At 41.3% G+C, this 13456-nt stretch overlaps 1 protein-coding gene across 1 annotated transcript in view; it reads right to left on the reverse strand.

Annotated features, from left to right (window-relative positions):
- Positions 1-4900: 4900 nt before the first annotated feature.
- Positions 4901-13456, reverse strand: part of kalrna (kalirin RhoGEF kinase a) — a 60574-nt gene continuing 52018 nt past the window's right edge. Inside the window, exons 57-68 of the mRNA XM_088382189.1 lie at positions 11603-11768; positions 10290-10352; positions 10104-10131; positions 9539-9701; positions 9343-9464; positions 8975-9106; positions 8740-8901; positions 8585-8663; positions 8448-8499; positions 8234-8382; positions 7958-8096; positions 4901-7868 (exon numbers count right to left, since the gene is read on the reverse strand). Of these exons, the coding sequence (XP_088238315.1) occupies positions 7311-7868; positions 7958-8096; positions 8234-8382; positions 8448-8499; positions 8585-8663; positions 8740-8901; positions 8975-9106; positions 9343-9464; positions 9539-9701; positions 10104-10131; positions 10290-10352; positions 11603-11768 (1813 nt within the window). The 3' untranslated portion in view covers positions 4901-7310. The remainder of the gene's footprint in view (positions 7869-7957; positions 8097-8233; positions 8383-8447; positions 8500-8584; positions 8664-8739; positions 8902-8974; positions 9107-9342; positions 9465-9538; positions 9702-10103; positions 10132-10289; positions 10353-11602; positions 11769-13456) is intronic.

Here is a 13456-nt window from a genome sequence, read left to right on the forward strand (position 1 = left end):
CACAAAAAATAACTTTTGTGTGTGGCTCCTGCGTGTGAGAAGGGAAGACTTCCTACTCATCTCTTATATCAAAGGACACCGTACGCCTCAGCAGTTAAAGTGGCTCTTCATCAGTGTGTGTATGTATGTGTGTGTGCGAGTGTGTGTGTGCGCCTCTGGGCCTGAAAAAGACACCAGCGGATTTTAGGGTACACATGCAAAAACAAACACACAAAAGATAAGTTTTGATCTGTAGACTAATCGGCAAGCACACTCAGTCAAAGATGTCACTCATGCACGTAAACATGCACGCACGCACACGCAGAGGGCGTTTTTGCATTTTCTAAAAGGCCGAATGTCACTTTAAGATGCCTTCAGTCGCTGCTCTGCTTGCATGACGGCAAGGCTATCTTTGGATGTCCAAACTCAATATTTTATAGAAAACCTGGGTCACAGGTAGAAATATGTCTCCCCCACCGAGACTGCAGACCTCTGCGGCTCTGTGTTTCATCCATTCATGCTGATGGGTATTTTTTTTGTACAATACTAAACTACACAAAAATGTATATGATGCACACCATGTGCACATCGAATGTATATAAAAACCTATTCTCAGGCTCTCAAAGGTGTGCCAAAATAATTCATTTTTAGACATTCTTATTACGTGTAGGACTGAATTCTGTGTACAGTACAAGGCTGGATTTTATCAACAGACAGATGGCAGGAACACACAAAGCGCTCCCTCCATCCAATACCAGAAATGGATAGAGCCTTGATCCAAAGACAAGAGTCCATCTGTTGCTGCCATTGAAGGATTAGCTAGCAAATTGGCCTCATGAATGATTAGATGTTATGATGACATCCCTTTCTCCAAAATCCACTAATAAGATTTGATAGAATTAACCATCAATGTGGAATATTACCCGCACCAGTTGTTGAATCTGTCTGGAAATTAGAATTATTTTTGTTTGGTTGTGAGTGACGGTTTCAGCAAGACTACTCCAGCGAGTCACTTTCTGCTTCTGCTATGTTGACCGTGCACCTCTCCTTCTTTGAATTTAAAGAGAATGAGAGGAACGGCCTCTTTTGGCTGGGAAACAGTTAGAGCGTGCTTTGTGCTAGGCTTGGGTTGAGTATAAAATTAAAGCTCTTTGTCTTTGACATGCAGGTAAAGACTTTCTTAAACGTTCAGGGGTTATTTTTCGGTCAGAAGAAGAACCATACTCATTTTATATAGTGGTTATGCTTGAGCTAACTTGGATTAAGTGTCAACATTGGTACATGGTCAGCTCTATGGAATATATCCTCACCTCATTCTCATCTTTTCATCTATCGTCTCCTTTGTTGGCTCTAAGTATTAATCCATCTTCCTGTCCAACAAAAACGTTGTCTTGCTTTCATCCCATCGGCTTTGTACCGCATTAAATACACCGACAAATTTGCTCTTATTGAACTGCAAAAGGTCCCCGTGGTCATGTTAAGTTGAATTATCACTTCTTTGGCTATTATCAAGGTTTTACCATCAATTAATCTTCTCATCATATTGCACTTGGGAAGTAGTTCAAGATATCATCACCCATGTTTATCACTATAACCGTGAATTAAACTTTCTACTGAGGCCTGTGTGTTTTTGTAAATTTTGACAGTTGTTGTGCTGGCAAAACACACTTACACACAGTATATACTGTATAGACATACATGAATGTTGCATGGCTCAGTCCATCCTAGTGCACTACATAATGCATGTTGGCCGGGTCACATGTTCTGATTTTTCCGTCCGTCACATAGTTTTGACACGTGTGCATCGTTGCACTTTTAATTTTTAAAACACATAAGTCTTAAGCTTTCAGGAAGTTTTATGTACAGTACTTGTTGCTTCAACGGTGTGATTACAATGTGGCAAGACGTACGAACCGCGGAAGACTCTCCCTCCTCTCACGATCCTTTTCGTAACACTGAAAAGTCTGGCTTTATACACGACACACCTTGCTAAACCAATAATCACCCCAAAAGGTATTGGGGGTCCCCTTGGAGATAGGTAGACATCACAAAAAGCCTTGATGTGCTCTCTTTGAAAACTCCAGATTAAAATTAGTATTTGAAGAAATATTATGTTTAAGATCTTAAAAGGAAGTTCTCTGTTGTGATCTTTTTATTTTAAAAATAACGAGAAAAGGAATTGATTTTTAGCCAGTGAAGAATGATGGTGCACTGTTGGTAAGGTTTGTGCGTGCGTTTTTGCGCGTGCTTGCATGCATCGATGGGAAAAAGCCTCCCCAAAGGCTGACACATTCACTGGCCCTTGATATGGTAAACAGCCAGATGAATGTCGACAAAAGCACCAAAAGCACCTTAAAGACGCAGCAGGCTTGGGAAGTGGCAGCATGTCAGGTCAGTGTGTGAGCGCGATTCAATGCAATACAGTGGCAAGTCAAAAGATCCAAAAGTTCAACAAACATTTTCAAGAAAAAAAAATGCATCAAATCTTTAACGTAATTGTGTGTTTTGTCTTGTAAATTTGACAAATCACAAATGTGTTGTAGAGAACCCTGACAATTTCAATTAACAATATTGTCATGAGGCTTCAAAACTGTGAAAAATCAAGTCACTGTCTCTGCTCTCAAATTCTGTGGGCATGTCTTAAATCTTCACATCCCTGCATCCCTGTTTGAGCCACCAATATATATCTGAATATATCTCACCTGGTTGGTGCGTAGCTTTCCATAATTAAGCAGTACTAGCCACCAACTAGCTCAAGAGCTAACAAGAGATCATCCCAGCTGACAGACAGGCAGTGGTTTCATCCGCGTCATCACCCCCTTGCTTGTCGTCGTGTCTGTTTGGGACCACATAACAGACACACTTCAGGGAACGTTATTAAACGAGTTATTCGGACTGTGCTTCTAATCATTTATTATATCTTGATCCTGCATGTTGTTGCAGCAACACCTGATCTTGTCACAATCACAACAGAGAGAAATGACGAGTTATTATGTCTTCATCACTTCCCTGTGACCTTCCACTTCTTGGATTCATGAGTCAGTGTCATCTCTACTTACTTCTTTCCGCACGCAGCTTCAGTTGTACTGTGAATAAGTCATAGTAAAAGGTTCCTCAATAATGCATTGCGTCCAGACGCCAGATGTGTGTGTGTATGTGTGTGTGTGTGTGTCCGCATGTCTTTGAAAATTACGGTCTTAATAAAAAGAAAAGATTGCGGCTGGTGTTAGCTGATTGAGGTAGTAATTTAGGCAACTCTGTGCTGGAAATAATTAAAAAAAAAAAGGCAAAAAAAAAAAAACCATCCTGCTAGATTATTTAAAGTATTCTTGAAATTAAACCTATGAAAGATCATGGCATCAGACGGCAGTGACACACAAATATTCTCATTCACTACCGTAATAGAGGCGCAACTGGAATGAAATGAATAAAATGAATAAATAAACAGATGACGAGAGGAAAGGGAGGTGGAGGAGGAAGGAGAACAGCAAAATAGTGTGTGTGTGTGTGTGTGGGGGGGGTGTTGACGAAAGGCTTGCATTTGCGTGCTTCTTTAACGTTCTTCTGCAGGGGGTATTTTCGACTCATTGGCATTTTGGGCTACGAAGGAGGGGGTCAGGGCCTGACGGACAAAACGGCCGTTGTAGCGGTGTGTGCATGCCAGCAAAAGGCATCTAAGCATGAGTGGCAGGAGCGGCGACCTTCCAAAAAACGCTCCGACTTCCAGTCCTTGCGAAACAAAGCGGACCGCCGCCTCCTCCTCCTCGTCACACTGGCTTACGCTTTCATGTCTCTCCAAAAGGCAAACGCACGGTGACAAAGGGCAGTCTTGGCGGAATCCAGCCCTAACCGGAAACAAATCTGACTTACTGCCGGAAACGTGGACCAAACTCTGACACAGGGACCGAACTGCACTTATGAAGGGTTTCAGTACCCCATACTCCCGAAGCACCCCTAGCAGAACTCCCTAAGGGACCCGGTTGAATACCGTCCCCAAGTCCACAAAACACATGTAGGCTGGTTGGGCAAACTCCCATGCGCCCTCAAGGACCCTGCTGAGGGTCTAGCGTCGGTCCACTGTTGCAAAGCCGGGACGAAAACCACTATGAGACGGACCCTCCACTCCAGCACCCCTGAAGGGACCTTACCAGGGAGGCTGAGGGGTGTGATTCCACTAGAGTAAGGACAAGCCTTCCAGTTCCCCATCTTGAAAAAGGGGGACCACCACCCCGGTCTGCCAATCCAGGGACAATGTCCCCGACTGCCCCACACGTCTGGAGCCTTGAGGAACTACGGGTGGACCTCATCAACCATAGCCTTGCCACCCAGGACTACCTCAATGACTTCAATCCCAGACATAGGAGAGCCCAACTCAGAGGCCCCAGGCTTTGCTTTGTCACGAAAAGCCCTCCACCACAATAAGGTGACAGTTCACCAAGGGGTCAAGAGTCCCATACAAACCCTAATACAACAGTCTGAGTCCAGCAGCTGTAAATCTTCATTGAGGCATGCCACCTACGTAAGACCTTGAAATGACATTTTATAATTATTAGTAATATGAAAATACTTTAGATGAGCTTCATCCTACAATTCAAGTGTGATGAACATGTTGGATTGGCAGGCTGTAAGAGAATTATAAAAACAATTAGTATGAAATTTGTTTAACTGTCGGTGCTGTAAAGTTGTCAATAAAAAAACGATACTGACAATACATCAAGAGCGTGTAGTACTTGTGCACATACTTACATAAACAGGGATGAAAACAGGTTGCGATTCTGGACTGTAAGTATGTGCTGCCATCTGTAGATCGAACAGTAAAAGCCAAGTGACCTGCTGTCAAGCCATATTTAAAAATCACCTCAGGCACAGGATTAAATATAAATAAAAAGGCTTTTATTAGTAAAGAGTAACAAACCAGCAGTTTGATGGTTGGTTAAAGATGCACAGGCGTGGGTCGCTTTATTCAGCAATGTGATGAACAGCATTTTGCATGAACATCAGAATATACAGCTCAGATCAGCATTTTTTTTTTTTGATGAGAAGGGATGCGGAGTTTTACTACCGCGACCTTGTGGTTGTTAAATAACTCTTTAGAACTTTGATACTAAAAAATGCAAATAATTGTTTAAAGCCATCAAAGGCACCCTCTGCTTCAAAGTAAATGCTTACAATTGTGTATAAAATGCTTCTATATACTCGTATATCCTGTTCTAGGTTGTTGACATGGGGATAAAGGCGGACTACGTACACCTCGGAAGGATCACTAGTCAATCCCGGGATCATTCTGAATTGGGCATTGCAAGGGTGGCCTGCTCGGACTAAATTACCAATGGAATTACATTCAGATGTTAAATACAAGCTTTATGGATGCTGGTAAATAAAAAAAAAAGCACAAAGTCATTTTCCACATGTGCTAGATTCCGATTTTTCAAACAGCGTCTGTGATTTGACATGCACGGTGCCCCGGATTCTACATTCTACATACGACACCACACATTATGTTGTAAACATTGAGCATGAAAGCTAAAGTAAGTCTCCATGGTTGTGTTCCAGTGTTCACATGTGGTCCAGGACAAACAAGGAATCCCTCAACCTGCATGTGGTGACAGGTCCAGTTAATCCCGTGATGAACGTGTGAAGCTTAATTCAGTCTGTTGTTGTGAACCAGTTTTTTTTTAACCAGTCATATTATATGATTCCAGGTGCGTCAACATCATGATGAAAAATCTGACTCTAACCACGATATCAATATGAGTTTACATACATTATACCATAGAAAACAACATTCAGTGTTGAGTGAGTGTATTCAGTCCATCATAAACCAACAGCTAAACTAAGTCAATAATAGATGAGTTGGAGAAAAAAAATGGCGGAATTGTTGATCGAGCACAAAGTTGTAAGCATTTCAAATTCTATCAGGGTCAGAACATGACAAGCAAAAATATTTTGTTGTTCAGATTTGATTTCATGAATGGATAAGGCTTAATACTACAATCTTTATGTTGTTGTGGGTTGGTCACTGACCGTCTCGGTCAAGCTTTGACAAAAAAAAGTCAAATTTTTCACAATTCTAGAAATTGATAGTGAATTTCTGTGGGTTGCACCATATTTCTTAAGTGAAGCTTAAGTCCCTGCTTAGACGCGAAAGCTTATGTTTGTGTCACTAAAGCTAACGAAATGGGAATCATGATAAGATGAGAGCGGCTGTGTTACGCTAGCACTATAATTCACGATGAAGCCTTGGCTTTCATTGTCAGATCGGATTCCACAAAGAGATAGCAATGTTTCTTCAGTGGTTCTCACCTGAAAATTATCAATAATAAAAAAAATATCAACAGGCCACACTGATCTACTATTGATGGTTTTGACATTTTTTTTGTTAAATAATCTGAATTTGGCATGACTGGATTACAATGCTGTCCTTGGGTTGACCGTACCAGCCAGCAGACTATCAAGGGTTGTGATTCAAACATCGGTGGAGTGACCCTGAGCAACATTAAGTTGTCCTTCGGTAAAATATATGTGAGGATGCCTCGGGTCATCTGTCTCCATTTTGTCCTTGAGTAACAACATTTACCTTAAGAGATTCTTCCTCTGGTTTGAAGACCCAGGAAGGACATCAATCCAAGATCTGTCTGAATGTTCTTGACTGAGCAAAAGCACGTTATTATAACATGAAATAACTGGTCGGGCTTAAACACAAAAATAATTTCCTGATTCAAATATCTTACCGAGTGTTCCTGAGCAACCGCAAGTTGTCTTCTGATGAAATAACTCCCGTCGGGTTTAACAACCTAAAAGGAAGATTATCTCCTCATCAACGTCCATTCACTTCATATTGGGAAAATCCAACTGGTCAGAAGACTACCGAAGTCATCTCGGTGCTCATCCAAGTTTCAGCCAAGTGTACATCACAGGTTGTCTCAAGGTAACTTAAAGGACACAATGATTTCCAGTTCCCCGTGGTCCTTGAGTAAAGACAATTTCTCTGGTCACAACTTTCACAAGACTACAAAATTTGTCTCTAGCTGAAGTCATTTAGCAGGTCCATAGGGGAACAAGAGCATTCACAGTGTGTCTAAAACGAAAGAAGTATCTTTGGGTTCCAGGCAGCTTGAGTACCAGAGTCAAGATTGATTGAAGTAACAACACAACAGAAAAAAGCTTAGATGACAAAATTTGATCTGCTTCTAAGGTGTCAGAAGGACCGATAATACCGGACACATTGATGATTTCAGCTCCCATGTGTGAATAAATACATCTGATAGTTAAATCCAGAAAATATATTTCCGATCTTGTGGCAGGTCTTGCTACCAAGTGTCCCATCTTTGTCACAGTGAGTTCCCCATACTGTTACTGACCAGTCCCTTGATGTTGGTGATTGGACGAACATCATGAAGTTGTCTTCTCCGATCAATGAACGTGGCCAATCGCGTCGTGTCCAGAGGTGTTTTGGAGTACTCCCCGCCGTGAGCGCCTCCGCGCCCGACCCAAGGGTGCTGCAAACAGGAAGTAACGTTTGGCCTCTTCCTAGGATCCTGCAGGAGCACAGACGATATGAAATCCCTCGCTGCCTGGCTCACGTCCTTGAAGTAATCATCGGGGAAGCAGAAGTCAAGGCGGCAAATGTTGACGCAGGTTTCCTCGGGAGATTCGTCCAGAAAGGGCGACACGCCGCTGAGTATAACGTAAGCCAGGACGCCAACGCTCCACACATCGGTGGCCACAGAGACCGGAGTGCCACAGATGAGCTCGGGTGCAGCGAATTCCGGGTTTCCGAGCAACAGGTGGACGTAGCGGCGCTGCGCCGACAGCTGCACGGCATCCCCGAGGTCAATAATTTTGATGCGTGGGGTGGGAGAGTGAAGCTCCACCATGATGTTCTCAGGCTTGGAGAGAAAAGGAACAAAATCCCAAAGCTCAGGCTCGTGTTTGAGCACGAGCGATCTGAAATTAGCTTTCCTTTGTCAAATCTCACCTTCAGGTCCAGGTGTGCAACTCGGCACATGTGAAGATGCTGCAGGGCTTCCAGAATTTCTTGGATGAAGAAGGCCACTTTTTCCTCCATCAACTCATCATGAGCCACCAGGTAGTCAAGGAGACGGCCGTCTTCCAGCCTGACAACCACATAAAAATATTGATACGAAACATCATTTGGCACTTTTGTTCTTTTTCACATGGAATTTTCTACATCTTTGTATTCTCCCACAATTTGTGAAACAATCCTTTGTCAGCTAGATGTTTGATCACTTACAGTTCCAGGATCAGCATCACTGACGTGGGAGACTCGTAGGTGTCCAACAGTGCCACTAGCTGGTGGTTCTGCACATGTCGGAGAATGTCGGCCTCATGAGCCGCCTGCTCCTTCTTCTGCATTTTCTTGCTCACAAACTTCACCGCCACCTGCAAGTACCACGGCGTATAATTAATCAACATTGTTGCTTTTCTTTATTGTTAAATCATCTCACCTCTTTCTTTGTGGACTTGTTGAGACATTTTCGCACGACAGAGAAACGTCCCCTGGTAAAAACAGCCAAAGGAAAAGAAATGGTTCACATGTTTAAGTTGAAATGTTAATAATATTTCAATTCTGTGCATATTTTACCTTCCAATCTCACAAATCTCAGAGAATGTCGATTCAAAGTTTTCTTTCCACTGGATTCCTGTTCCTTCATACGCAGAGTCTAAAAAATAAAAGAAGAATATTTTTTTATTCACTGAACAGTCCAATTTGTGTATGCCTGTGTATTGTGTTCTTACTACTGCTGCACAGTGAAACCATATTGGAGGGCTCTGACGGCGGACCAAGCCCCCAGCGGTTGGACGCTCGCACTCTGAATTGGTAGTGACCACCAGGGATGAGGGTGTCGATTTGAAGACACTCCTCCGTGCTGCTGGACACCTGCTGCCACACCAGCGAGTCTGGACGGAGGAGGAGGCGTCAACCTGGACGTCTCAAAATCATTTGACATAACAAGTCCTCAAAAAAAAATACCTTCCTGACGGTACTCCACTGTGTAGCTGCTGACTGCACAGTGAGCAGAGGAGGCCGGAGGCGGCCAGTGGAGCATCACGGCGGTACTGCTGGCTTCTTGAGCCACTGGTCTGCCAGGAGCTGCTGGAATACCTACACGGCAATACAAATTTACGTTGGTGACATCGCTGAAGTGTACAAAAAAAAGCTAGTGGAAGGATTGCAGATAAAACAAACACTATGGACCGAGAAAAACTGACTGTTGGGAATAAATGAAGACAAGTGAAGAGGTGAAATAAAAAAAAAAATTGGGTTGGGTGTGTGTCCGCTTCTGAAATTATTTAAGCCAGTACTGAAGGCCTTCCTGGTCTTGATCAAGGTGCATTTACCTTGAACTTTGATGGAGGCGGATGAGGAGGCTGACCCATGATCATTAACAGCCACACAAGTGTAGATGCCGGTGTCCTGTGGCATCAGGTTACAAATCTTTAACAAGATGTCACCCGTGTCCCTGCGGATGAAAAACAGATTAGAAAACAGCACATGTGACAGGAGAAGCGAGAGAGACCAGAATGTCGGCGGCACCTGATGTCGATGGTGAAACGACTGTTACTGGTCACTGGGTTCTGGTCGGGGCCCTTCAAGGTAATGGAAGGTTTGGGTCGTCCACAAACTTTGCAGCAGAGAACCACCGTCTCCCCGAAGGCACACACCACGTCAGAGAGCGGCACAAGGAACTCTGGAGCCACTAGGAACACCAACCATATGACGTCAAAGAGAGAACACAGAACAAGGCTTTGTGTCAACGCTGAGAAAATATCCAAACTATGGCCCCCGGGCCATTTGCGGCCCACTGTTAATTTTTAGCTGATTTTGTTTTTGGAATGTGGAGAGGCAGATCCACAGTCAGTTTAATAAATATTGGGACATTGACACACCACCACAATGGATTCAAAAAGTAATGAACGGGTGCTTTTAACTGCAGATTTTCCCGTTTAATTTGAGATGTAGGAATTACAAAAATTAAAAAGTTGGTATGGATGGCTGCTACTTTAAAGGGATGATATGTAATGGGACAAATTAATAATCATAAATCTAATTTTCACATTATTTACTAACTAGTAATATTTTATTTTCTAAGTTTACTTACCTTCCTGGATGAAGTTTGGGTTGAGAAGCTGGAAAACAGACATTTATGTAACTTGAGAAATTTCCCAACCTAATCGTATTAAATCATATACATCTTTTAGCCAAAACACAAAGGAAATATTATTTTTCTGATGAGAAAACATTGGGAGATATTTGCTGTGAATATCGATGGTTTTATTTAAAGTACCTCCATGCCACTTTTTGGGTCAAGGTCGTCGTCACAGTCTGATTCATCTGACGTGTGAACCTCCTGGTAGAGGAAGCAGGCGAAGGGGTGGAAAAGAGAATTATGCAATAATGGAAATCAGTGGGAGAGCAAAGGAAAGGGAAAAAGGTGGTAGTGGGGTTGTTAAAAGGTATAAGACAAGTGCTCACGAGAAAGTGTGGAAAAGAACAAGTAGCAGTGCCACATAGAAAAATATGACAGGAGGAAGATTGAGAGGACTTTTGGTTTTTGTGTCCGTCAGCGGAGGAGAATCGGTTTGTTGATACTTCCCTTTTTAAAGTTTGCGTTACAACAAGGATCATTGTTTTCATGTGTCATGGTTAAACACTTTAAATGAATACTTGATGTTAATCGACTGGACAATGTTTTACATTAAAAACAAACACACATTATTGTATTCACTCTTGTGTTAGACCAAAAATAAATGTACCCAAAACAAAACAAATCATCATCACAAAATGTTACGACTAGTAGCCACGTGCAATGATAGAAATATAAAATGAGACGAGTGCAAAGGAACTTTTTTTTTTTTAAAGGAAAGCTAAACCCCAGAATTCAATGTGAAAAAATTAATATAAAGTAAAATCCAGTTGAGTATTTTCCCCTAGATATTTAATTGGTAAAACGTAAAGAACTATTAAGTACAAACAGACTGCACCACATCCTCAGTCGGAGTTTATTGCCTGTGCACGGGATCTGTCTTCTTGGTGCGCTCTGACTACATTTAACGTGTCAAATCTGTTTGAAAAATTGGTGCATTTAAATAGAAATAAATTGTAAAATGAAAATAAAAAAATATTAATGAGAAATAATTGGGAAATAATTGGGAGTGGTTCTCAACTGCTAGCAATCTCTTACTTCTCAGAGAGAATTTCCAAACGCACCCTTAAATAAGTCGGCTAGCTCTGTTTCTATTTGATTATCTTACTTGATACAGTTTATTCGGTAAGAAATTGTCATGCTTGTAAGTTAATGCTGGTAACAAGTTGAGAACCATTGCAATTGGGGTTGGTTGGGGAGAAAAGCTTTGCTGTGTCATTGTTGGGGTCACGTCACACCACAAACATGTGCACACAAACACGCACACACGTGTTAGCATCAAACTAAATTACTCACAAAAAGTTACTTTGCTTTCGGTAGAAAATTCATCATTACCCCAAAATCCACCAACAATTTAATGTTGAAATTTCAGTCGAAAGCCAAATATCCCTAACTTTTTGTGAATAGTCTGGCGAGGGGCAGGCAGGCGACAGGCACACGTCGCCGTTACTCACTTTGCCCTTCGCCCTGGCAACAGGGGAGGCGAGCAGAGGGGGAGGGGGTGTGGTTTCTTTTGTCTTACGCAGGAGGCCATTCTCTTGACCTCTGACCACCAACGCCGAGATCTCCTTGGCTTCGGCACGCTTCCGAGCACGGAGCGTGTTCCATGACAGAGACTTCCTGTACGGTACAGGGACAAGACATGTCAATGGAAGGTTGCAAAAAATCCCGGACGTGACCAACTGGTTTTTTTTTGAATGCGTGGGCGACATCACTTGTTTTTAATACAAAAACAGCTTGCAAACTTATGCATAAATTATTCTGTGCGCATGATTATATGTTGGAGATGTTTAGTAAATATGATATCCTCCTGAGTCTCAGCCTATTTGTGTCCACTGTAGTGCACATTTGATTTTTCTTTTGACTCATTTGAGCGACCCTAAAAAACATCCTGGTGTGCTCAGTAGAGGACATCTAGGACTTTCCAATGATATCTCATGTGGGTGGAATCAAAGGAACCTTGTTAGCTTGCTGAGACAAGATGAGGACTGCAGCATAACACAATTGTCAGGAAAATATGTTGTTTTAGCCATGCTATTCACGACAATTTTGTGTTATTTATCTCCAAGAAGACAAGAAATAACAAAAAATTGAAGTATACTGTATTGTTTTTCCCTCAAGAAACCCCAACGTCCAACAAAAAGCATGTTTCTTCGCATGTTTTTACTTGGAACACTTAAAGAAAAAATATTTTCTCTTCTTGTGTCCTACTGGTGGACCAGTTTGCTTAAATGAACAAATTCTGTACATTCCTAACTTCAAGACTCTTTTTGATGATAAGACCAGTTTTTGCAATGTGGTCTATTAAAACTTAAATGTCAGCTGGATATGCGAACCATAAAAACAACAGCTTGCCTTGACTAAAATATGAAATACTACATAAAAATAAAATAATAGTAATGAATAATAAAATGATACACCTATCAATGAATACATTTGGTAAAATAAGATACGTGTATTGTAATTTATTATTATTGATGATATATTAAACTAAAATACAATACACAACAAAAGTATAAATAAATAATACGATTAAATATCAATGTAGAAAAATACAACACAATTGAATAATTGACATTGATTGAAAATGTACATAGACAAATGTGGTGCAAATATGCTTCTACATCTGGGAATGAAATTACTTGATGACAGTTGTTAATTATGCAGCTTTTTTTTCCAGCAGTAGTTCTAACCTTCATGTGAAGCAAGATCGTACTAAAATGTGTGTGGTTATACTCAATGAAGAGGTGTGTGACTGATGCATGACGCTTCAGCCAGACTGCACTAGTGCATGAGAAAAGGGGGAGGGACCTTCGATGGTCGCTCTTTGTTATTGTATTACAGTGATATAATATAATTTGGGGCAGGAGAGAGGCAAGACCCCATTAAAAATTTACCTTTTCACTCAAAGCACCACAGATGGCACCAAAGAGTCACCAATGATCACTTTTGCTACGATGACCCTTGCTTTGTTCAAAATTTCTATCTAAGTTTTAATTTTTATCTGGCAATAAAATTGTGTGCTCCATAAATTTTGCAAAATTTGGAGATACATTCTTTGGACAACAATGAAATGCAATTCCACATTTTGTTGTTTTATAGAGAACAACTCTTAAAGATACATAACTATTTAAAAAGGTATTTTCTAAATTTAATTGTACATATAATATACAACATTTTCGCAAATCAAAATTAGCTGATGGTACATAACACCTATTTTATTTCTATACGAGTCTATATAGTATATACACAAACACAATAAACGTGTATTTTTTAAAGCCATTTGTGGAGTTGCAAACCGTTGATGT

The sequence above is a fragment of the Syngnathus floridae genome, chromosome 8, assembly GCF_059516105.1.
Source record: "Syngnathus floridae isolate MCC-2025c chromosome 8, RoL_Sflo_1.0, whole genome shotgun sequence".
In the NCBI taxonomy this organism is placed as follows: Eukaryota; Metazoa; Chordata; class Actinopteri; order Syngnathiformes; family Syngnathidae; genus Syngnathus; species Syngnathus floridae.